This window comes from Ornithorhynchus anatinus, chromosome 13 (genome assembly GCF_004115215.2).
Source record: "Ornithorhynchus anatinus isolate Pmale09 chromosome 13, mOrnAna1.pri.v4, whole genome shotgun sequence".
Taxonomy (NCBI): domain Eukaryota; kingdom Metazoa; phylum Chordata; class Mammalia; order Monotremata; family Ornithorhynchidae; genus Ornithorhynchus; species Ornithorhynchus anatinus.
Window position 1 is genome coordinate 5,781,191 of NC_041740.1, and position 26,729 is coordinate 5,807,919.

General features: G+C 38.7%; 1 protein-coding gene across 3 annotated transcripts in view; it reads left to right on the forward strand.

Annotated features, from left to right (window-relative positions):
• RBM33 (RNA binding motif protein 33) overlaps nt 1–26,729 on the forward strand; it is a 111,202-nt gene that overhangs the window by 33,344 nt on the left and 51,129 nt on the right. For all 3 annotated transcript variants that reach the window (XM_029077753.2, XM_029077754.2, XM_029077755.2), the window contains 6 exons: nt 2,209–2,417; nt 4,977–5,325; nt 10,352–10,410; nt 23,482–23,614; nt 24,038–24,381; nt 25,619–26,020. In XM_029077753.2, the coding sequence (XP_028933586.1) occupies nt 2,209–2,417; nt 4,977–5,325; nt 10,352–10,410; nt 23,482–23,614; nt 24,038–24,381; nt 25,619–26,020 (1,496 nt within the window). The remainder of the gene's footprint in view (nt 1–2,208; nt 2,418–4,976; nt 5,326–10,351; nt 10,411–23,481; nt 23,615–24,037; nt 24,382–25,618; nt 26,021–26,729) is intronic.

The window sequence follows — 26,729 nt, forward strand, 5'->3', positions numbered from 1 at the left end:
TTTAATGTTTTAAATATTACATCAGTAAATAGCTGAATCAGAAAAAAAGACAAAAGTGCACTCCTGAGTTTAAAATATCCCAGAGCTGCCAGCAAGCTCTCCTTGGGACTTGATTTCACCTTGATCTCTGTGTGAACATAGGTGTGAATAGCCTTCCTAATAGATAAGATTTACTGCAAATGTAAGGAATGGAGTAGTTACTGGTGCTGAGGAGTGTTCAACTTTAGATCTGGAATTTGGTTCCAATCTCACTTAAAGTTTGGAATAAATTTGCCCTGTGACACATGAGGATCTTATTCCTAAACATGAACGTAATGTTTTCTGTTGAAATCAGAACAGCATAGGCAGTTTTAAATGGTCTTGATTTTGAATTATTGTTTTGTGCCTAATTGTGGTCATTTTGATAGAAAATGTGAGAGAACCCTACTGGTTCTGACAGTGGACAAAGCAGTAGATGTCCTTTTGATCTCATTTTAAAAGATGCTCAGAGCAGGCATACTGTTTTGTTCTCATGAAGCTTGTTGAGAACTGGACAGCTATCCACCTAGCTCACTGTGGGCAGGAAATGTGTCTGTTTGTTGTTATACTGTACTCTCCCAAGTGCTTAGTACAGTACTTTGCACATAGTAAGCTCTCAATAAATACGACTGAATGAATGAACTGTAGAGTGGACTGCTGCTTGCCCTTCACTTCAGATTCTAGTTATATTTGAAATATAATGTGGCCCTGATATAATGTCTAACTGGTATGGGGGAGTCTTTGGGAATCTGCTCTCTTTTCTAAAACACCTTCCAAACTCTGTTAGTAGGGAATGAGAATTCCCCTTTTCCACTGGGCCTCTTGTTTTATCTCATTTCCACTCAGCTCCAGAAGCTGGAGTCCTGTGCAGAGCTGAACTCTCCTCCACCCTCTTTCATCCCCTTTACCCACTTGCCAGGGCCTGATCCCTGGCAGCTTCAGCCCCATCATGTTGCCAAAAGACTGCAATAAATGGATCCCTGACTTCTGAATGTTTCCAGGAAATGGCCTCACCTCAGCCTTTCTTGAAAATCAAAACAATAAACCAACAGGGGTCTCAGGGACCAGCATTCAACAAGGATATAATAGGCCACATTATAACAGGATTCTACAGTTTACAGATATTTCAAAGTGAGGCAAAGGGCCCACCACTTCTAAATTTGCACCCAGTTTCAGCTTTATAACGTGTTGGTTTCAAGTCTATAATTCCAGCCTCCATTATGGCACCAGCTCTGGGAACACAGGCAGTAGGTTAGAAGGGTCCATGGGAGCCACAGGGAAATGGGAAAGCTATTTAAAATTCTACAATGGGGGGGAAAAAGTTGAGAGGGTGGGTGAGGGGTGGAACAGTAGAGGCTAGAAGGTTGTGAGGGCTACCTGATCACCAGGTGGAATTTCTAGGGGGATTGACATGTCCATTTTACTTTGTTTTATGGCAGTTATTAAGCACTGTGTGCCAAGCACAGCTCACTGGGTTAGATAAAAGATAATCAGTTTGGCCACAGTCCATGTCCCACAATTTTAACCCCCACTTCATAAATGAGGTAACTGAGTCACAGGGAACTTAAGTGACTTGCTCAAGATCATATAGCAGACATGTGGCAACAGCTGGGATTTGAACCCAGGTCCTCTGACTCTCAGGCCCATGATTTTTCCACAAGGACATACTGCTGCTCAATGAAGTAGAAGTCAGCTTCCTTACATGGAACTTCTCTGATTCCCTATAAATGCATTAATGTAGTTCTATTATCTATCTGATACAGGATCATTTTGGTTAAGAATAGGTTAGCTAACCCTAGGTAAGTGAGCAATCTGTCAATTATTTCATTGTTCCTATGAGAAAATTGGTTCTGACTTTCAGAGTTTTGACTTGTATAAAATTTTCAGGAAGCAATTGTCATAAGTCTGAGGACTGCCTGCATTTTAAATTTGGCAGTGGCTATTTTGTATTATGTAAAAAGAAGGAAAAATGTCTCTACTGAAACATGCTTCTACCGCCTCTTCCCCCCTCTCCCCCTCCCCCCCCCAAAAAAAAGGTAATCCAAGGGCCTGGATTATCTGTTTTGCTTGCAATGGTAAGAATTCCGTGATCTGTGTCAATTTGTAATTGTCATGTATGATGTGTTTGTTCCCAATTCCCCACCCTCAGTTTAGTTTAGCTGCCTAACATATATGTGTCTTTTGAAATAGAACTTTCTGCAGAAGCCAAAGCTGCATTACTTGAATTTGAAGAAAGGGAACGGCAACACAAGCAGGGCCGCTATGGCTCAAGAAGAGGTGGAAGAAGAGGAGGATCCGTAATGTGTCGAGGAATGGGAGATCAGAGAAGAGATAACAGTGAACGAGGAAGAATGAAAGACCACAGGCCTGCTTTGCTACCTACACAGCCTCCTGTAGTGGTAATGTTTGGGTTTTTTGAAATATTGATTTTTATGATGTCTTTTACCAAATTAAAATAGTGTGTACTTTATTGAATTGATACATAGTTCCAGTATTAAGTGTTTACTACGTGCTAAATGCTAGGACAGACAAGATAATCAGATCAGACACAATCCCTGTTCCACACACGGGATTCAGTCTAAGGGGCAGGGAGAGTGGGTTTCTTTCTCCACTGTACAGATGAGGAATCTGAGACATAGGGTAAATTACTGATAGGAGATCACACAACAAGTAAATGGAGCCAGGACTAGAACCCAGATCGCCTTACTTCCAGTCCTCTGCTCTCCACTAGTCCATGCTCCTTCTTCAGCTGATTTTTTTTTTTAGCAACAAAAATAAATGTGATTAAGAAAAATGTTGTATACATTGATAAACAGGAATTGAGTGTTTCCTCTTTATGCTTTTGAAATATCATATGACTTGTATTCTAAGGAAAATGTCTCCCTTCCTCTAAATACCCAGAATGGAAGAAAGACCCTTGCAGTTCTTTCACATTTTTAAACTTAAAAGATTGGAGAATTTCTATACTATGAATGTAGATAGGGATTGCTTGGCAGTTGCCGAAGGATAAACTCTACTAGATAGCATCAACTAGACTTCCAGTAATAATAGTCAAGCACATTATGGAAGTGAAGGATTTTCTCCAAATAACATACATTTAAGATAAAATCAAACAGCAGATTCAAAAGTGGTTACTTTTAGCCCAATTTCTTTCCCAGGAAGTTCCATCACATTTTTTAAAAACCTCATCTGATTTTTGCATCTCTTATAGAGATTGTGTAACTTGCTATGTCCATTATGGGATGTTAGCAGTTATTTATTGTAATGGCCATTTGATATACTGTCAGTCAGGTTTTGCCTGTAGTATTATGGCGGGGTGGGGGTGGGGGGTGTGGTGTGTGCGCGTGCACACGTGTGTGTAAATTGAGGTCAGGTGATCTGATTTAGAAGTAGTTGGCTCAGTGGTAAATAGAAGATACTATGAAAATATAACTTGATTGTAGCTACAGGTTGCTAGTAGGTGGCACTAAAAATATTTCCAATCTGAGCCTAAATATTATATAAACAATACAAATTTTCATCATTCAATCTACTGCTAACATATTTTCACATTTGTTCTTGGTCTAATGTACACATTTTTCAGCTAGATCATGCCTGCCACTCCACTTCAATTTTAAATCTTATCCTTTGTCATTTGCAGATTTCCAGGGAATCAAAGCTATTTTAGTTTGTGTTTTTCTTTTTTAGTCTACATTGAAATTTTTATGGATTTTTCCCACCAAGCATGAATTTCAAGGGTAGATCCAGCTGAACAATTATACCTCATGTTTAGGTTGTGCTGTCCCCCCCCCCCCCCACTAAATTCAAGAAAATAGCATAATATAGATGAAGTATTTAAAAATATTTAAGTTTGAAAGCATCACTGGAAAATATATATTTTAGTGTGATGGAAGAGAACAGGAGTATGCAGGGTGATTATGGCATATAGCTGTTATAGTGACAATTATAAATTGTTTTTTCAGGTGAGGGCTTTGCAGTGAAGTATCCCTAAAATCAAAACTAACAAAACCAAGCTTTGGGATTTTCTTCCCATTGCTGATTTAAATTTTAAACAATTTTAACCTTTTCTTGAGTGCTCACTTCTTGCCAGATTTTCTGTATTGACTATATATATATATATGTGTGTGTGTGTATATATATATATCTATTTGTTATATATCTTTTCACTGGGGAAAAGAAGTGATGGGCTCATTATACACACAGCAAATCCAAAACTTTATTTTGGTTGCCAGATTTTTGGAATCTCCCTTTGTGTCTCTGTTTCCCATCCTTCTCTGTACTAGCCCCACAGTCTTCCTGGCTCCCTCCTAGGCTCATAACCCTCTGCATGCCTCTGTGATCCCCTTCTCCTTCCTGGAGTCCTTGATTCTTAATCCAGCCAATTCTCATAGCAGATTTTGGCTAGAATGCTGAGAATGAATTAAATGACCAATAATGCCCATCTCTCTGGATAGAGCATGTTTCAATGATGGGAGAAATGTTTGTGCATGTTGCATGGGTCAGAGAGGGTATAATGTGAATTTTCCGTAATTCACTGTTTTGTCCAGAATCTATCCCCCTTGTAATTAGAGAACTGACTCTATGTCTATTATGTGGTGATAGAGAAATTGTCTTCAACTGTGGAAAATCTGGCTAATGTATTTGAAAATTATATGCCACCAGCTAAGTTTTATTGAATGCCTATTTTGGACAAGGCCCTTTACTAGGGGTTCTTTTTACTTAAACATACCCCATACCGGCTTTTTATTCTCTTTTCACTTTCAAAATGACCCATACTAGTAAAAGGAATTAAGCTGCAAAATGAGGAATGTAAAGGCATTTTCCAAGTGGTAATTTTGCTTCTAAATTTTTTTCAGGGGGGAAAGAAGGGGACTGGTAGGTCGAGGGGGAAAAATCAATATTTTTTCTTTTTTTTTCCTGATATGTTAATTGATATGTTTGGATTGATATTTTTCCAGACTCATTCACCAAGGCTAATTCCTCCACCACAGTCTCAACCCCAGCCTCAGCCTCAACCTCAGCCTCAGCCTCAGCCACAGCAACAACCTCCACCCCCACCTCCACCTCCTCCACCTCCTCCTCCTCAACAGCAGCAGCCTATTAGAAGTCTTTTCCAGCAACAACAGCTGCAGCCTCTGCTCCCCTTGCAGCACCCACACCATCCTTCACCTCCTCAAGCGATGCACATGCCACCCCAAATGGAAACCCCTAGAATAATGATGACGCCTCCCCCCGTGACACCCCAACAACCGAAAAATATTCATATAAATCCACATTTCAAAGGGAATGTAGTCACCCCAGTTCAAGGTAAGTTTTCTGAATATCTCCCGGCTCTGGGGCCATGGTGGTGGTCTAAATTATTGTGCTCCCATTGGAAGTTTCTGTATTTTGTTTTTTCTCCATTTCTTTTGGCCTCAGAGCAGAATTTTATTTCTCGCTTCACACTTCCTCCCAGACTAGATGTACTGTTTTCTTAACTCTTGTTTCTTGGGACCTCTTTGAATGAAGATTAAAAATGACTTCATTTTAAAACCTGTACTTAGTATTCCATTATTCCTTGGGGAGGAGTAATTAATTTGCTTGTTTGTAATCAATTTAGTATTCATTTTGTGAGATAATTGAAAACAATGCTGTCAGCCTCCCGTTTTGGGTATTGATGAACTGGTTTCTCAGGGGCACAGTGTATTGCATTCTGATACCAACTGACCTAGAGTAGACTCCTCCAAAGCCCTGCAGATAGTTTCTCAGGGGCACAGTGTATTGCCTTCTGATACCAACTGACCTAGAGTAGACTCCTCCAAAGCCCTGCAGATAGGACTTCTAAAATGGATTTTTAAAAATGGTATTTGTTAAGCACTCTACTAAGCACTGGGGTATAAGATAATCAGGTTTGGCACAGTCCCTGTCCCACATAGGGATCACAGCCTTTGTCCCCATTTTACAGGTGAGGTAACTGAGGCACAGGGAAGTGAATTGACTTGCCAAGGTCACCCCACAGTCATGTGGCAGAGCTGGGATTAGAGCCCAGGCCTCTGGACTCCCAGGCTGGTGCTTCATTCAACTAGGCCATGCTGCTTCTCAGCACCCAGATGAACAACAAATTCTTCCCTACTTTTCGGAGAGCACTATGCCTCTGTTCCCTAACTTTTGAGAAGTAGGTAGTTTGAATTAGACCACTCAAGAATAGGGTCCCTAAACTGGGATGACCTACAGTCATCTGCAGCTCTACCATCTAATGAGCAGACAGGCTGAAATTAGCCAAATTGGATTGTTGTGTTTGGGAGGTTTGGTTGGGGAAGAGGGCAGAGTGAAAATTTACTTTTACTTCGCTTGCTTTTGGGTCAGTCTTGGTTAGAGCCGTTTAGTGGAAAGAGCACGAGTCTGAGAGAGGACATGAGTTCTAATCCCGGCTCCGCCACTTGTCTCTGTGATCTTGGGCAAGCCACCACACTTCTCTGTTCCTCAATTACCTCATCTGTAAAATGGGGATTAAGACTGTGAGCCCCATGTGGGGCAACTTGATTACCTTGTGCTACTACCCAGTGCTTAGAACAGTGCATGGCACATAGTAAGCACTTAACAAATACCATTATTATTATAATTACTAATGTTAGGAATCCTCAGCTTGTGGGACTTTTGCAGTGTAAATTAGTGGTCATTCAGTATCACACAGATATAAAGTTGTCACACTGCCATTTCAGCAGTGACCTTAATCTCCATATTGCACTCACATTTCTGCCTCACAAACCTCTGGTTCTACTGTTAGTTCTTCAGAAACAAAGCCTGGTCAACCTCAAATGCATGCAGTGGACTATTGATCTTGTAGATGGGAAATATATTCTATTGTGGCCCATGATTCAGTGAGAGAAAGCGTGTTTTACTTGTCATATGGCATGTTTTTCTTTTCAGTTACCTACCCATCAGTAGGTCAGTACATGGGACACAGCACCTAATGGTTTAAAGGATGCGTTTCTGCTGATTAATATAACAGTGCCATGGACCTTGGTCAGTCGTGTTTATTGAGCACTTACTAGGTACAGAGCACTGTACTAAGTGCTTGGGAAAGTACAATGTGACAGAATTGGAGGATACATTCCCTTCCCACATTGAGCTTACAGTCTAGCGGGGGAGATGGACATTAATATAAATAAATTATGGATATGTACATAAATGCTGTGGGATTGACAGAGGGTAAATAAAGGGGGCAGATCAGGGCAGTGTAGAAGGGAGTGGGAGAAGAGGAATTGAGGGCTCATTCAGGGAAGGCCTCTTAAAGGAGAAGCCTTTAAAGGTAAGGAGAGTGTCTGTTGGCTATGAAGAGGGAGGGCGTTCCAGGCCAGAGGCAGGACATGGGTGAGAGGTCAGTGGCAAGACTGAGGTACAGAGAGTAGGTTGGAACCAGAGGAGCCAAGTGTGCATCAACATCGTCATCAGTCCTGCCCATTCCAGAATTGAACTGGAGATTAAAAGCCTGGAAGAGACTAGAACTGTTTACCACAGAGAGCTGCCTTTAAATCTTTGGAAAGATTTTAAAATAAAACCGAACAGTATCTGTTCTACATTCATACGGAATAGATGGTTCTTAGTGAAGAATAGGCTTTAATGTGCTCCTGTTGATTGCCTTTCTAAATGTGGAACTGCAGTAAATCTAATTTGTCGGACTAATTTTATTTATGTCTACATCTGTTAATGTTATAAAGTTCTTTGTAAAATCAACGCAAGTTAGGAACTGTCAGTTGGGAAGACACAAGACACTTGGCTTTACAGAGAAAAAAAATATTCCTGTATCTTGGTACCAGTTCAGTAAAAAAAAAAAAAATAAATCTCTGAGCCTGCTGACGTTTTTTCTAGCCTTAAAATTTTTCCCTACCTTTTCCTATGCTCTGTCATCACACTTTTTTTATTATTAGCCTGACAGTGTTGAGGCTTGAATTATCATCATTTGACTAGTTTGACTAGTTTTGCATTATAGGATATTGCTGCTTCCTGCCATCAGCATTGTGGTCCTGCCTTTTTCTTTTGATTCATTCCCATTCTACCACCCCAGATTAATCCCCAAATATTTGGGGGATACTGTGTGATGGGCAGTGAGCAGCTGTTCTTTCCAGTGACCATGGAACAATGATAGTAATTATGATAGTGCTTACTCTGTGCCAACTGCTGTGCCGAGCATTGGAGTAAATAGAGTACAGTCAGATCGGACACAATCCTCACCAAGAGGAAATATTAATGTTTTTTCTAGGTAAATTCAGGATAGCAAGATCCCTCCTAGGCTTCAGTTGACATGAATGAAGGATTTAGATTAGATGATATGAAAAGCATCTTGTCTGAAAATCCTGAGACCAAAATGCTTTGCCGAGGTTGATTGTAGAGCTGTCTTCTCGGGAGACTTTTCAAGTCAGATTGGCACTCTAGCTGGTCCCTTAAAATTCTGACACACTTTGGTTTTATACGATCGATTTTTATTTCCTTTTTGAAAATTGATTTATTAGGCAGTTCCTTTGGTGCTTTGAAAAAATGAAAAGAAGCCTTGAACCTTCTTGGCAACTTCGAAGGAGAGGCAGAGGGTCAACTAAAATTTTTGTGGGAACCCTTTAGCCAATAAGCAGAGCGCTGTCTCTACTTTTGAAATTCAAAGTCCAAAATAATGCTCTTATAAAAGGAAAAACTTCCTGCCTTCATTTCTTGCCTCTTTGGAAATGGGATCATAAGCGCCAGCTTTGCGTTCTGAGTTTGAAAAGAAAAGAATGCAGAGGTTTTTGGGAGAAGATGGACAGGGAAGGGGCAGGTCTCAAAGAGCCAACAGGCCAGTTAGCCACCATTGTGGGTCTTTCCAATCCAGAAACGCTCAGGTCTTGTCAGAGACCTGGGAACAGTGAAGCTGGAAGTCCAACTCAAAAACCTGTTGGGGCAATCACTTCCTATGTCTACCATGGAGAGGAGAATCTATGGATGTGGAGTAATTAATTTTGTGAACATCAAGCCCTGGAATCTTGGTGTATTGAACAAAAACCACTGAAGCCTGGTTCTAAAATAAAAACAATATAATAGGTTGAATTTTAATAAGTATCCAGAGTGGAGGGACATTTAATACAGAGTAATTCAAAGATTAATGTTTTTCCCTTTGGCATTAGTGTATTTCTTCCCAAAGCGATTTTCTTTTCATTTCCATTGTGATGCCCCAGTCTGTTAGAGACTTGCACTATTTTAAATCTTTTTACAGATCCTGAAAAATTGCTGCTAACCACTTCTGTGACCTTAGACAAGTCACTTAATCTCACTCTGCCTTAGTTTCCTCATCTGTAAACGGGGATGAGGTCATTCCTCTCTCTTCCTCTTAGGTTCTAAGTGTCTTGTGGGACAGGGACTTTGATCTGGTTGTCTTATATTTAGACTAACACATAGCTCACTGCTTAGCACATAGTAAATCTTAATAAAAACTGTAATTATAAAAGAGCATCTACTCTAATTAGTCAACAACAATTCTACTGTAACTTAGAATAATAATCCTTACTTTTCCACCCATCAGACCATTATGGACTTTTTTGGACCTGTTCATATTTTCATCTGTACAGTCACTTCCGGTTACAAACTCAGATCCCAACCACTTACTATGTGGAAGTTTTTACTTGTGTTTGAACCTATCATCCTGGAGCTTCAGTGAATACCCCCTATACCTGATCTGGATGGAATTTTATGAACAATAATTCCATTGTATTCTTATAAAACTAAACCAGTATAGGAAACAGCGTCATTAGGAGACAGTCTTGAAACTTCTAATAGGGAAGCTTAAAAATTAAAATCTTTTGTGTCCCAGTCCACCACTAGCCCAGTAGCTAAACCCAGTCCTATTTTGTGTGTAAGACAAGCCCTTTCAATTTTACTATATATGTATACACAGCTTCAGTTGGACCTTTAAAAGTATTTTTTTTTCCAGTGGAGCTTGAGCCCTTTCCCCGTTATGTCTAAAAGGTTTTCACTTCTGGTGAACTCTCCCCTCTGTCACCCCCCCAAAAAAAGACCTGTTTTGTGTATCCTAAGTGGAGAAAAAAGTATTTTTCTTTCTTGTGGGACATTTATGCTTTATTCTTAGAAAAGGAAATGGGTTAATATGATTTTACATATTTGAACTTGAATCAATTTATTGAATGTTGAAAAGAAAATTATCCTCTTTGATAATGAACAGTAAATATTTTTTTTTAAGTCACTTGGTCCAGGATATTAACATCCATGATTTTGGCTAATTGGTTCTCATTTCAAATAGCTATCATATTTAGATAAAACAAATTCACATTGAAATATCTTTTTTTTGTATTTCTCTTAATTTTTTTAGTGCCCTTGTTACCGGTACCAAACCAGCCAAGACCTGCTGTAGGACCCCAGAGATTCCCAGTGAGTAGCAGCTGTTCCTTCTTCTGTGATATGGATAAGCATACATTTGCAAAGAAATATTAATATAGCAAATAAAAGTGGTTCCAACTAAATATAATTTTAAGGATTAGTAAATATTGACAATAATCTGTGTAGTTGAAAATGTTTGTTAAAAGCTTAAGGTCAATGGATTTTTGAGAGCAGAATTAATTTTGTTTAACTGTAAAATTGTTGAATCAGAATCACCAGTGGGAGGTACAAATCCATTTCATCCTAAAGAATGTAAATTTTCATTTTATTATTGGTTTCCTATAATAAAAATGAAAGGTCCTTACTTTATTAGTGTGTGTATGGCATTCTGGATAAAAGGGGCTTCATGCCTGGAAAAACAAATAGATAACTCTTTGGGAAAGCAGGATATTTCCTTAAAAAGAAAGCCACCAAACTTAGGGACTCACTCTTTTCTTTAAAACCTGCAGTTTCAAAATGTACTTTTTCTGAATTGATTATTGTCCGGTCCTTAGATTCTATGCTTTTCTAGTGCTCTGCATCCAGTAGGCACTCAATAAATCTTATTGATTGATTCTCTAACCTAGGTGGGAAATATTTCCATGAAACAATCTGTCTGACTTTTTGTTGAAGGATAATTTGCTCACAGTTTTAAATTAGACTCGGGAATTGTTCTCTCTCCCGAATGATACTTTGAGCCAACAGAGGAGACTCTGCCATAGATTTTTAACAAAGACTAACAAGTTGGATAGGTTAGTTATTAAAGAGGAAGTGAATTCATACCATCTATAGGGCATTAAAAAGAGGCAGATGAAAGTACAGGTTCAAAACTTTAACACAAAGGATTATCAAGGGTGGCAATTTGATAATTTGAAAAATTATTGGTGGGAAAACTTCAGTGGAAAAAAATCAAGAATGTTCTTGTTTAAAACTTGATTTTTCATGTATCTGCTAATTTTATTTTCCTTGGGTACATTCAATATATTTTATCAGGCCAATTTTAAAGCATTGTGACTTGAGAAAATCTTCTCTGAGAAGCATTCAACAAAATATATGTCTTTAGAAAGTAACTGGTGACCTGGGTCTTTTTTCATATCCGTGGCATGTGAGAAGTAATGGCTTTTGTGAGAAAGATGAGTTTTTTATGTTCTGTGAAAAATTAAAAACTCTTAATGGGCCAGTCATTGCCAACCCTGTTTTCTAGTTTTAGTTGGTTCTCATTACAGTGATGATGACATTTTATAAAGTAAAATTTGAAGTAGAAAATAAACTGCAGAAGAGGGAATGGATGTAAATCAATGCTGTAATTGATATCCTTGTAAAAAATGTGTTTACAACAACTGTAAAATTAGAATAGTCACTTTCAATTTTCCTTTATGGTTTTTCCAATTTTGCTTTCATAATTTTGTCTGATTACTATGGGAGGTGAAAGCTCACAAATGGTTGGCTTTAAAATGAAGCGAATGTAAACTGTTTTGTCACAAGTTCAATTTGTTCTTTGGAGTTACAAGGACTTGAATATGGCAGATATTTCAGTTGCTTTCCATTGTTCTCTGGAAAGTTTCCTCAGAACAAAGTAATGGGTATAATCTTTTACCAGGGATTTTTTTGGTAAATTTGGGAAGCAATATGCTAGGGGATTAATTAAGTATTAAGAAAATGTAGGCCCAAATATGCTGAATTTTTGTAGCACTTTCCCTCTTGTTTTCTCGTGATGTTGAACGTGAAATGCTCTCTATTTTGAGTTGGTCAAGATCACTTTCAGTTTTGAGAGTTTATCCTCCACTCATCTCAGTTGCCTGCCTGCTTCAGAAAAAATATGATGTGAAACTGTTTAATTATATTGAAGATACTGCATTTTTTAACTGTCATTAAAACCGTTTGTAAAGGCAAAATTTTTAATTATGCTTAAAAGTATATCTCTTTGCATTATCATACAGGCTGAATCTTTTTGGATTATAATTATTTTGCATTCCCACCACTAAATTGAATTTGGCTGATATTTTCAGACCAAGTCATAAAAGGTCAAGCTGCAATCAAATCTGAAGTGTAGCTTTTAAAAAAAGTGAATTGAAGAATGAAAGATAAATACATCACTTGGAAATTTGTCAAGAAGCTGAACACAATACATATTAATTATACACTGAGAAACTTGTTCTTAAGATTTCAACACAAGACATCAGACAGCCAACAGAAGTAACTATAAAAATACTATTAGACAAAAAGAAATATTTTAACTTGTAATGTATTGAAGCTAATCAGTATATATATGACTGATTATAGTATATATACTATAAATGCTATATATAGCATATATATTAGTTTATAGTATATATATATAATACAATATAATAATATAACAGAGTTGGCAGACACAGTCCCTGACCACAAGCTTAATGTCTTGTCCACAAATATTTTAGGAACTGAACAAAATAGTATATACCTGTTATGGCATCTGCATTTTTTTTTCTACAGGCTACTCACATTCAGTTTCTTGAACATTAGCTGTGATAGTAATTGTGTATGCAAATGAGAGTTCTTAATGTAGAATTGATAATTCTATAAATTTCAGTTCAACTCTTTGTATAATCACAAAATATACTTTTCATATAATTTTCATTTTAACTTATCATAACTTAAAAATGAGGAAATTGCAAATTTACATCAGTGCTTTGCCTGAAGACTTTTTTAATTGAGACCTATATCAATTTTGAGTAAAAATACCTTTTAGTCTGGATGGAAAAAAGAACATATTAGAATTTGCATATTGAATTCACAACATTTTGACTTGAAAATCAGTGAAAATTTTGACTCAATAATCAATCTCCAAATCCAGTCCAAGTGTCATTGAGGTAGAGTGAAAGTTCCATGTGGGCATGGAACATGCCACTTTGTTATAATGTACTTCCTAAGGATTTTGGTACACTGCACCAGAGAATGCTCAATAAATCAATGAACAGTTCTGCTACATCCTGTTGTTGTTTTGGACTATGGGAGACTGCAATTTTCTTTACTGTTTTGAAAGTGGTGCAACAGCCTTTTAAAGATACATCAGTGAAAAACTTAACTGATCCAAAATGGAGACCATAATATTTTAGCTTTTAAAATTATTTATCCTGGAGAAATGCTTTGAAGATTGGAATTTTCCGTCTTCACTCGGTGTCATTTTGGGACTCAAAGTAGTATTTCCACGACTGGTGTGCTTCGTATTCAGTACTAGAATTTACAGCTGTTCTGAAATTTAAACCAGGCAGACATTAAGAGGGTTAGACATGGAGTTTTATTTTGTCCAATAAAAGTAATAATTGAAAACAACTATAGCTCTCCAACTAATATCTCCTTGATATTATGCTTAGAAAATTAGTGCTGAGTTGAACTCTCTTCCCTTCTACAAACAGTCCATTTTTGATTCAGCCACTATTGAGGCATACATTTTCTGTTGAATATATTGATGTCCCCCAATTATTTTAATGGGGATTGCATTGTAGTGTCCAGCACTTAATAGAGTGCTTTGCGCACAATAAGCACTCAATAAGTTTGGTTGAAATATGATTGGACAATGCCTGGTTGACAAATAGGTAGAAAGCATGCATGCAGTTTTGAGATCTTATGAATCTAGTTGGCTAAATCTAAATTTTTATTTTTTGGTAATTGAAATATTTTTCTTTTAGAAAGAAATTCAATTTTATATTTATTTGCACAAGTAGTTTACCTTTCTACTTAAAAGGTGTGCGAGTTATTTTCTGTATTCAAAATCTACCTTCCTATTTATTTTTATTTATAAATCCGACATTTATCTGTTTGGATTTCCCTAGAAAGTTTCACATATATAAAGCAGACATAGCTTAAAATATAAGTTGAAAGGTCTTTAACATCAACCACTTAAAATGACCAAAAAAAGCCCAAATTCAAATTATTGTTTCTCTTCTTATTTTGCCACCCTCTTATTAATTACTACAAATTATTAATTTGAGATTAAATCCTACATAATTGGTATTTAAAGATCCTTTACTAGCATGGTTTAACATCCATTCATGTGATTATGCCTTGAACCATCATGTAAATCCAAATGTCAGAGAACGGTTTTAAGTTTGCTTGAAATGAATAATGAAAAGTTGACAAGAGACAACTGTATTTTTTAAACTTAAAATTATTCCACCCAGGAATGACATTACTTTTATAGTAGGAAAAGCAAATGAAAATTACCTTCGTTTACTGTGCAGCAAATCACAGGTAGAGTTTGCTGCACTTTGTTTTCATTGTACAGGGTACTTGGTATCAGGTGGTGTTGATTGACATTTCTTGGATAGCGCTTTATACAGCATTTCATGCAAATCATGTTTGAATGAGACTGCTGCATCAAATTACATTTCTTTCAGATTATAGCCCTTGCAGATGTGAAAGGGAAGCTTTATTGCATCTAGCTGAAAGCTTTCACTTCGAACACATACTGTTTTTACAACTTGTCTGTAAAGCCCTATAATTATAGCACTTTAAAGAGTAGAGGAATGATAGGCATTTTCTCTTCTCTGATCTATAAGTAGCAAGCAGATGTAAGTATGAGATCCCTTCAGCTGTCAAATATCGTCAAACTGGCATGGAGTGAATGCAGTTTAAAATGCAGGTGACATAATACCCAACATCCTCCATTTGCTAGTGGGTTTCTGATTAATCATGATTACCATATATTATCATACCATCAAATTTAATCATATCAATGAATTCCCATCTGCAGGAGGAACAGCACTGGCTAAACACTATGGTAACAATCTATTAAATAAAAGAGGAATGGATGATTATAAAATTCACTAACCCTTTAATTTTACCTGATTCCACTAGCACATGCTCAGTGGATGGAAAAAAAAATCAAACCAATAAGAAAAGCCTAAAGGACATGTATCATTTACATGTAAGCTGCTAAATTAGTTGTTTGTAATATATTTGTAAGAGCTACTCAGCTCTGTGGTCCAAAAGAGATATTTAGAATTAGACTGTAATTTTTATATTCAGTTCTTCTAAAAGACCTTCACAGAATGCTTTTAAAAGCACTTACGTGCTGTCGAAAGAGCAAAATAGTAACAATTAATAGATTTGTGCTGCTCTTAAGCATTATGTGATAGGAATCATTCATTTATTCAGGGAATTTGGATCGTAATGGCTATATAGCACGTAACTGTCAATCATTAGAAGCCAAATATTGACAGCAATCAGAACAATCTCACACATTTACAAACAACATTGTCTGACCTAGGAATCCTTTTTTTTTTTTAGCATTGTAATTAATATTAGAAAAGCATAGATAAAACAAAAACAGGCAGCCAGTTAACAGTCGCGTTTCTAGAATCCAGTTAAGCCATAACAGTCTTACGTAAGGTCTACTAAAAGATGCAGTCCCTGTTCTACCATCTAAAGGAGTGGTATTAAACCCCCATTTCACAGATGACGACTTGCGGCACAAAGAAGTTGTGACTTGCTCAGGGTCATATAGGCAAGCGGCAGAGCTGAGATTAGAAATCAGGTCTCCTGACTCTAAGGCCAGTGCTCTTTTCATGGAGTGATCATGGGGACTGAAGCTACTTATGCAAGAAGATAAGTTTTATGAAAGATGCAGGGGAAGGATTATTCATTTTAATATCTGTCTCCCCCTCTAGACTGTAAGATTGTCAAGGGCAGGGAACATGTTTGCTAATTCTGTTGTATTCTCCCAAGCGCTTAGTATAGTGCCCTGCATATAGTTAGTGCTCAATAAATACAGTTGGTTGATTGGTTATAGTTTAGTGAAGGAATAGGAGAGCATTCTATGTACCTTTCTATTATGAACAGGTATGTGGAGCAAGAGGCCTGTTAATCTAAAAAATATGTTAATATTGCCACCTTTTCTGTAAAGGTATACATATGTATTTCAGGTAGGCAGTGATGGGTACAGTCCTACCATCAGCCAAGTTGTCTTCAAGCTGAGGGTCCACTCTATTTGGGATATTCTCTGAAATCATTGACACAGAAGTGGCAGATAGGCCCACAAAAAAACCGGATGTTGCCAGGAAGGTTATCTGAAACAAAACAGTGTAAGTTTTAACACTGCATAGAGTCCTTACAACCTTTAGACTGTAAGGTCCTTGTGGGCTACAAATCTGTTCTATTTGTAACAGGTATATATATTTCAAGGGCTTAGTACAGTGCTCTGTCCCCAGTAAGTGCTCAATAAATATGATTGATAAAACCATAAAGTGCCTATTCCTGGAAAAATGCTTTTTTAAATGATATTTTTTGTATTTGTTTAGCCCTTACCTTGTGCGAGGCACAGTACTAAGCACTGGGGTAGATACAAGCTAATCAGGTGGAGTAGGGGAAGTGACATGGTGTAGTGAATAGAGCATCGGCCAGGGAGTCAGAAAGCCATGAGTTCTAATCCCGGCTCCGCCACTTTCTACTGTGTGGATTTGGGCAAACCACTTCACTTCTCTGTGCCTCAGTTACCTCATCTGTTAAATGGGTATTGAGACTGTGAGCGCTATGTGGGACAGGGACTGTGTCCAACCTAATTTGCTTGTATCCATCCCACCTGTACAGTGCCTGGTGTATAGTAAGTGCTTAATAAATACCCCAATTATTATTTAATTCATCACTTCTTGGATTGGGCATAACAGAAATAGAAAAGGTACAGACAAATTAGGGAAGGGAGTAGTTTCCATATTGGAAAGTGAAACCTGAAGGGCAACAGGAATAATGTTGACAGAGTCACAAAGGGTATACGTGGGGTCCATTCAGAATTATTTTTCATCAGATCTTTTTGTACCACTGCTAGGGAGCCTTTGCATGCTGAAAATGGTAGGCTGAAAATACCCTTTCCATACATCAGGTTGAAAGCATTGAGAATTTACCCCAGGAGGTTTAGATAATAGGACTAAATGAGTTAGTGGGTACATCTCCAAGCATAAAGAGCAATGATACCCAGTTCTTTCTCCAAGCAGCTCTTGGTGATTTCTGGCCCAAATAGACTATTCCTGCCTGGCAAATCTTGATGGTTTTACCAGTTGTAACAGTGCTTGGATTTTGGGGAGCTTCATTTTGTAAATAAATCCAAGGGAGTCATTGTATGCAATACTATTACCAACCCACAAAATTTTCCTTAGTTTTAACTTCAGAGTAAATTTTGCACTGTTGGTGTCTTCTAAGTACAGTACTTCCGTGGCCCACAGGTGAACATATGATGCAATATCTGTCTGATTTGTGACCTGGACTGGTGAGATAATGCCCAAGAACTTTACATTAGGGGTGGAAAGTGGATGAACTTGACTGGAAAATCTTTAGAACATGTCCAAAGGATGTGACTCTTTTGGTGTGATGAGGAAGAAAATGTCTTCCTCCAAAATAAAGGTAGGCAATTTAGAAAGGGATTTTTTTAGAGCATATCTGCTGAAATAAGAGGATTAACATTTTGTGACAGATAGCTCTAGTTTTAATTGGTCATAGGTTACAAGTGGTCATTATTCTTTGCATTCAAACCATTTAATCAGAATTTAACTGAGTCACCCTACTTAACTGTCGGTGTGTTTTTCATATAGCTCTTTGCATTTTAAGTGAGATTAATAAATGAAAACATGTTGTAGAGGCAGGATGTAATTTATTGAAAGATTCATGAAGTTCCAATGACATTGTTAAGGTATTTAATTAGTCTTATGAAAGTACACAGAGTGACCCTTTTAGGGAAACTGATAAGTCATATAATAGCCATTATATCCTCTTTATTCTTTGCTTTATAAGATTAACTTTGTCCTAAGCAATTTATGCAAAGTTTCATCTCTTTTCCTTTACTAACCAAAGTTATCAGCCCTTCATGAATAGATTATTATAGATAGCATCATGTAATTAACAAGAGATGCAGAAAAGTAAAAGTACAATTTGTGTAAGAATTGTATGAGAGAATGTTAATTTCTTAACTAGGAAGGATATTTAAGGGGATAAAAAGGAAAGCAAAATAGTATAATCTTTGAAAGGATTAAAGGAGTCTTATCTTGTGTTCTCCCTTAAGGTGGGATTGCACCAGTATGTGAAAATCATGTTGAATACCTCATATTCTCAAATCGTGGTGAATCTTAGGGGCAATTTTTGGCAAAATGGATTGCCGACATATTTTGGCTTACATATCAATAGTTGAAGTTAGTAAAAGATCAAAATTCAGAACAGTCATTTCTGCTATAGAGTGGTGGCAGTTATGTTCATGAAGAACACCATTACAGACATTTTGGGGTAGGAGCCCCTCATATTACTGTGTATCTCTAAAACCTACCCCCTTGCCAACCATTGTTATTTTTACTGTGTTAAATATGGTGAAGTTGATAAAGTTCAGTAAGGCTGAGACAGAGCTAGGAAAGTATAGTAGTATCATCCCTTGACAGGCCATACATATTTGCCAACCTATTTCTTCTTACACAGAATCTATTTGTGCTAACTTGTGGATTGTTATTCCCAGAACAAGCTTGCGTGGGAAGAATGTCCTACTTAAGTCATGTCCATTTATATATGTCTTTCGTCAGAAGTATGATTCAAACATTGTATAAATCTTATTTTCTAAAGTAAATGATTTAAAAATATTTCTTTAGTAAATTCTCCAGCATCAAAATGTCCTTGGCCCTTATTTTGCAGTTATTGAAAGATTTCCCATTGGCCACATCTTGACTCTTGTAAGTCAGTTTTGATTAAAACAAGAATGGCTCTAAAACTGAAATTGTCTTCTGCCTACTCTTAAGTAGTATGTAGTCTTAAGAAAGCATGTATTCTTTCACAAAACCCACCCATTCTGCTAGTCTTGTATAAAGCACTTCGATTGTTTGGTCACAAGAGATCTTGGGTATGTATGATTATGCAGGATGCATGTTGTAGCTTCTTTAACTCCTTCTATTTGTCAGTTACTCTCAAGTCCCTAGGAACATTTTCTCTCTCAATAGAGATGAAGTAAAATTTTTCTTGAGTCAAGTAGACCAGTTACAATTGTCTTTTCAATGAAAGGTATGATAGTATTTTAATTTCCCTTTGCTAAAATAGTACATCTAGGGAAAAAAATAATCTCTCTTCTACCTCACCACTTTCTAAAAGGTAGATGATGTTAGATCAGTCCATCAGTTGTGTCAGCTAACTTATTTTGGTTGATGTCAATGAAAAATTCACTACCTAGGTTCTGTCACTGCTGGATGCATTGGGAAATAACTTTTAAAAAATGTTCTCAAATCTCAAGATGTTTATAAGCACTCCCTTTCTTTTTTCCCCACCAAACCTGGAATACATTCCTGGAGTATTAAGTGATTTCTTCCTCTAGAACTCTGCTAATTCAATAGTATTTATTGAGCGCTTGCTATGTGCAGAGCACTGTACTAAGTGCTTGGAATGTACAGTTTGGCAACAGAGACAATCCCTGCCCAATGATGGGTTGTAAGCTGAGCTTCACCTGGGAAAACCCATTTCACACATACTGATCTATGTGCTAGTCAGAATTTTTTTCTAATAGAGAAGATTATGGGTTTTTGGGGTTTTTTTTGGCCTGTTGAAATATGGAAACCTTCATGCTGTTACACTATTTATCGACCCTTCATCGCATAAAAGTAGGTCAGTTCTCTTATAGAACTCTCAAGAGTGCCATGAACTCCCAGTTAATTTTCCAGCTTTTAAATACAGAAAAGTAGATCTCCCGATTTCCTTTATCCACTCCTGTGCTTAGTACAGTGCCTGGCACATAGTAAGCACTTAACAAATATTATTATAATTATTATTATTAGAGGGCATTGTCTCAGGTTGTGACTGGATAAGTTTCTGTGTAGTAAGTTAGAGAGTAAACCTCATACCTCCTCACCCAAACAGTTTTCTGTCTCTTTTATCATAAAGGAGTGTTCACTGCAGATTTTCCACACTAGTATTGTTTAAATGATAGAAAGTAACTTTGCCCACATATGTGAAATCAGAAAACCTAGGCAGGTAATACAGATTGTAGCTTCCGGCTTATTTGAGATATCTCCTTTGTCTTCACTGATCTGCCTCCACCTCCCATCCGTACACTTAACTCTGTGGCTAAGATCCTCTGCCAAATCAGGATTCAATACCTGTTCTTCCTGTGTCTCAAGCTGGGAACCCTGAGTGGGATGGGGACTGTCTGGCCTGATTTTCATGTATCTCTCCCATCGCTTACTACAGTGTTTGACAATAATAGGTGCTTAATGGATACCACAATTATTAGTATTATAATCTTTCACCTCCTCCTAAACCTCCAGTGGTTACCCATTCATCTTCGCATCAAATTCCTGACCGTTAACTTTAAGAAAATCCATCAACTCCCTATCCAGTCTCTTCTACTACACCCTGTTCACACTCGCCATTCTTTCCAAGCTTCCCCCCTTCTCACTGTTCCTAGTTCTCGATTCTTCTCCCTGTGACCCTGGCTCATGACTTTCTTCCTGCCTGTAGCTCTCTTTTTCAGATCTGCTAGACTTCAGCTCCCTCTCCTCAAAGCTCCTCCTTTTTAATGATCTTTGTCAAGCGCCTACTATGTACCATACACTCTACTAAATTCTAGGATTGATACAAGGTAATCAGGTAGGATTACCTTGTCCCAGAAGTGACTTGCCCAAGGTCACATAGCACACAAGTGGCAGAGCTGGGATTAGAACCCAGGTCCTCTGCCTCCCAGCCCCGTGTGCTCTTTCCATTAGGTCACACTGATGCTTTCCCCGAGCTTTCGATCGTTGGTATTTACTGAGTGTTTACTCTGTGCAGAACACTGTACTAAATGCGAAATCTTCTCCCCATCTCATCCTCCCAACAGTCCATCTCACTACTTTAGCACTACCTTGGCACTTTTTCACTTTGTACTTCGTTGCACTTGTGCACATACAGCAACTTTACAATTTGAGCATATCTGCTATTTTAAAATTACTTTATGGATGTCTTCCCTAGCTAGATTGTAAGATGACTGTGAACAGGGATCATGTCTTCTATTTGACTCCCAAGCCTCAGTAAATGCTAGCCAAGTCCTAGACCTTGGAATCAAAGGTGAAAGTGCTGTACTGTTTTGGGGAGAGTCTCTGCGCGTCTTACCTCTCAGTTGATCACCTCTCAAATACTTGAAAGCTTGAAGGAAGTGGGAGGAAAATAGCCGCCTTTAAAATAATGTTTTAAAGTTAATGATTTAGTTTTTGATTTAGGAACTTTAGCTACCAGGAAAAGTATTCTGTTCTGAAACATGAAATAGGTAGATAGTGAAATCTTCCAGGTTTAAGGATGCTGATTCCCACCAGTTGAAAATTATTTAAAATTTAAATGAAAGTAACCTGATACTTCTATCAGCAGTTTGACCCTTTTTTCTTCCTCCTTCCACCCTCAGTCTCTGTTTAGTTTTATCAGCATATTAAAATAGTGGTGACTAATGTTGGTAAGGACTTACTAGTCTTGAATTATACTGCCTGCAGTCAAAGTGCAAGAAGTGTGACAGCAAATCAGTAGCATATTTCCAAGTTCTGTTATAATTTTCAATTAATTTACCTGTTTATCTTAAGCAGAGTCTGATGAAAAGCAGCAGTTTGTAGTGAAAACACCTACTTTTACTAAATTGATCGTAATATGCCACAGACACATTCATATGACAAATGCATTGTTGTGATTTTTTTTTAATGCTAAGCAAAATCGTGTGAAATGAATCAGGTTTTCATGTCTGGGTACCGTAGAACCAGAATTTCACATGTTAGCAAGGTGAATTCATCACCATCCATTGAAGCTGTATAAATTGAATATTATGCTGGATAGGTTTGGACGAGGCCTTTAACGTTTCAGATCTCTTCCAACCTTAATGATTGTATGGCTTATTTCATATAAATGGGTATTTGCCCTCGAGCCTAGTTGGAAATCTTGAGAAACTAAACTTGGCTTTCTAAATGGAGCATTAGTGCATTTTTCATTTGATAGAAGTGAAGATTGTTGTACACTGAAACTCTTTTTACAAGTAACAGGTGACTTGAGTTCTGCTGCTGATCATGGAGGGCTTGTACATCCATTTTTATGGTTTTCCTAGTGCATTATTTCTCTTCCATCTTCCTTAGGCTCCCTATCTTTTGCCCACTCTATTGCTTATTAGCAATGAGATTTATCTTTGAGCTTCGATTTTTTTTTCCATGTTCTCCTGTCCAATTTTCTCGAATAATTGAGACAATTGGCTCTATGTGCAAATGTCATTAAGGCCAATAGTGGATTTTCTGACAGCTCATTATTATCCGAAATCTTGGTATAGAGAGTTTGTTGTATTTAATTGCCAAACAGGTTTTTGTTGGATTTTAACAGAATGATAATGGCAAATAAATCCAGGAGTTTATTAAATTTCTTTCGTTCCCATTTTTATCCACTTATATCCCACTGGATAGGTGAAAAGTGAAAAAGAAAATATTTCAGTATAGTTAGTTTTATGTGCTACATGTTATTGAATAATGTTAATCCTCAATTTAAAAAAATGTTTGCTACCAAATTAAAAGTGCAAACTTTAGTATTTCTTTAATAATTTGGATGTTAAGTATTTAAAGTCTTGGACTTAGGGGCATTATCAAAATGGTTCTGTTTTGTTTATTGAAGATTTTGTAATTTTCTGAATGCTACAAATTGATTTTTTTGCATGTTTTGAAGTAAATCTGCTTCATTGCTGTAGCTTAGATTTAGCTAAATAGATGGCAAAGAATAGCTTGGTTTAAGAAGATAAATGTCAAAAACGTTTTCTGAAGTAGACATTCAGGCCTTTGGATTAATGGGAAAGAAGGTCAATAATTGCATGGGTTTCAATAAGCCTGACAAGAAATGCTATTCCTGTGGTGCAACAATGATATTAAAATCTATTGAATTAATTTCCATAAATGGTATTCAGTCTTTTTGACTTTTGTGACAAAATCACCCATTTTGGTTGCCGGCCTGTTGAGATTATGAGAGAGAATTGAAAAATCAACTGACTTTTTAGGGCAAATTTAGTGCGGCCTGTACATAGACATTTCTCAAAGATACATTTAATTGTGCTGAATTCTGGGGCCTCACCACGCCATTCTTCTTGTCCTTCTTCAGGTTCCCCCAGAGTTCCCGCAGCACACACCTGGGCCCGTCCCCTCTACTTTCAGTCAGCCCCCGCGGCTTCCACTCCAGGACCAGTGGAGAGCCCCCCCACCACCACAGGAAAGAGATCCTTTCTTCTTAGGAGGTAACATCGTTGTACTCCGGATGGCGTTTTGCATGAGGAGACAGTAATTTTTGCTTTTGTCACATTTTGTGCGGGTTGTCCTAAGATAATCAGCTGTTCAGTTTTAGGAGCATGCCTATAAACATGTTATTTTCCCTTCTTCAAGTGGATTGTCATCCCTTTTGCCTATTTTAGTTGAATCTAAATGAGTATTATCTCTTGGGTGCCTGATATGGATAATACCTCACTTGAGGGAGGGAGGGTTGAACAGCCAGCCAGCGACACAAGCAGGCGTGCTCTGAAGTATAAAAAGACCAGAAGTCTCAAGTCTTGTCAAACTTTCTTCCCCCAAATCATCAACAGTTTGTATTTGTCATTAGAGTAAATGTAAAATTGTGGGTTGCTGAGTAACAGGAAGATAATGCTGCCTGTAATTCCATTCAGTTTCAGGAGACCCAAGGTTCCCAAGCCATCATTTATTTGAGCAACGCAGTCCCCCACCGCCGCCACCTCCTCCCACGCTTCTTAACAGCAGCCATCCGGTTCCTACCCAGAACCCCTTGCCTTTCCCTCAGCCTGGACCAGCATTTAATCAACAAACACAGCAACCGGTATTTCCCAGAGAAAGGCCAGTAAGACCAAATATCCAGCCTCCAGGTCCTGTGGGGATCCTTCATTTCAACCAACCCGGCACACCAAATACCCGGCCTTTCATTCCTCCTAGACAGCCATTCTTACCGGGCCCAGGACAGCCGTTTCTGCCAACGCATACTCAGCCCAACATGCAGGTAAGATGATGCATCAGTAAGAAGAGTTTGATTGAAGGTTTCTTACATTTGGTTCCATTTTATTAAGCTACCTGGCCAGAATGACGTAGTGAAAATTGGAGGCGAAGCCATCATCGGGTTACATTATCATGGTAGCGAATGCCATCTTTTTCTGGGGTTCACTAATTTAATTAAAGAATGAAAAAGCTCTATCACGGGTTTATTTCAGATAGGATTGGAAAGATTTCTAAGGATTTAGAGCTAATGAGATTAGAATCCCTTTTCTTATGCATTTTATTCATCATCTTGTGGTTTCTTAAATTGATGTAGTCTAGCAGAGATCAGAAGGTTCTGTTTAAAAATATGTTCTTCACAGAGGAGATTTAAGTCTTTGTTTTGCATAGAAAATATAGCTATTATCACTGAAAAATCTTGAGTGCCCTCTGCTGATGGAAATTATTTTTCTGCTTTGTTTAAATGGCAATGTGTATGCTTTGGGTATGTGTGTATGTGTTGTGTTTTTTGATTTTCTTCCATCTTTAAAGTTCACGGTGAGGGTAAGCACAGTTGCAATGTTTGACTCCCCAAGGTGCTCTCGCACTACTTGTCTATTACAGACCCAGAATGCATACATTGCAGATGAATTTGATGCTTCGATAAGAGTTCTGTATTTTCTCGATTTGAAAAATGGAGTTGCATACATTACTACCCAGACTGTAGGGCAGCAGCTATAATCTAAGGACAAGCAGTACCCATCAGGGCTGGGCAGAAAGCTTTTTTGCAAGCAGTGCATACCAGGGGGGTGTCCTGAGGTTTTTGTTCACTTTTTTTTCGGGGGCACCCATTGCAGTAGTCCCCTTTCATTAGAAAAACACATCCCACTTGCCCCTCCCCTCCTGCTGCCACTCCTGATGTGCCTCCTCCCTCTGAGTGCGCTCACCACTTGCCCCTCGCCCCCGCTCTTCTTGGGCTGAGGTAAAGGGGGCAGTTGTGGTCACCGGGGGTCCTGTCGTCGGCACAACTTGAGAACTTTATTCCCCACCTTTATTCATTTTACGGTGAAGCCTAAGTACTCCCTATTCTGTAGTCTGTGCTTCCCAAGCACCTGACAGTACATCGTATCAAGTGGCTGTGCTCAGGAAACAACAACACTAGAACAACCCTGCGTTTGGCCCAGACGGTTCTCAGAAGAGACACAATGACACTCTCTCTACTTCTGTATGTGAACGGCTGTGTCTCTTTCTGATGGAATGTCCAGGGCCCTCTGCACCCTCCATTGCCGCCGCCTCATCAGCCCCAGCCCCAGCCTCAGCCCCAGCATCAGCAGCCGCAACAAGCCCAGCACCAGCCACAACATCACCAGCACCAGCCGCAGCACCCCCATCCGCCGCAGCACCCGCCGCCGCAGCACCCGCCGCCGCAGCACCCGCCGCCGCCGCACCCACCGCCGCCGCACCAGCCGCCGCAGCACCCGCCCCAGCACCAGCCGCCGCAGCACCCCCCGCCCCAGCTTCAGCACCCACATCACCATCACCTTTCCGTCCCACCGCCACCTCTGATGCCTATGGCGCAGCCTCAGTTCAGGCCCCACATACAGACGGCCCAGCCGCAGCAAGCCAGCAATCGAATGCAGTGTCCCCAGCGACAGGGTCCGAGACACGTAAGTGTAATTCGGGGTTTCTGATCGATCCTCTTCAGAGGAGCCATGATTTTACATCTGGCAGGAGGTGTCGAAATGTCTTCCTCCCCGTTTTAATAATATAATAATAATAATGGTATTTGTTAAGCGCTTACATGTGCAAAGCACTGTTCTAAGGCTGGGGGTGGTTACAAGGTGATCAGGTTGTCCCAGTGGGCTCACAGTCTTAGTCCCCGTTTTACCAATGAGGTAACTGAGGCCCAGAGAAGTTAGAGGACTGGCCCAAAGTCACACAGCTGACAAGTGGCGGAGCCGGGCTTAGAACCCATGACCTCTGACTCCGAAGCCCGTGCTCTTTCCACTGAGTCACGCTGCTTCTCTAAGTGTAATAATTTTAAGTATAATACGCATAATGTGTAAAGTATAATGCACAAGTGTACACATCTTAAGTGTAATAGTAATAGTAATGAATAATAATGGTGATATTGGTTACGTGCTTACTATGCGTCAGGCACTGTTCTGAGCGATGGGGTAGGTATGAGCTAATCAGGTTGGACACAGTCCCTGTCCCACATGGGACTCACTGTCTTAATTGCCGTTTTACAGATGAGGGAACTGAGGCCCAGAGAAGTGAAGTGACTGGCCTAAGGTCACATGGCAGGTGACTGGCCCAAGGTCACACGAGAAGCAGCGTGGCTCAGTGGAAAGAGCATGGGCTTTGGAGTCAGAG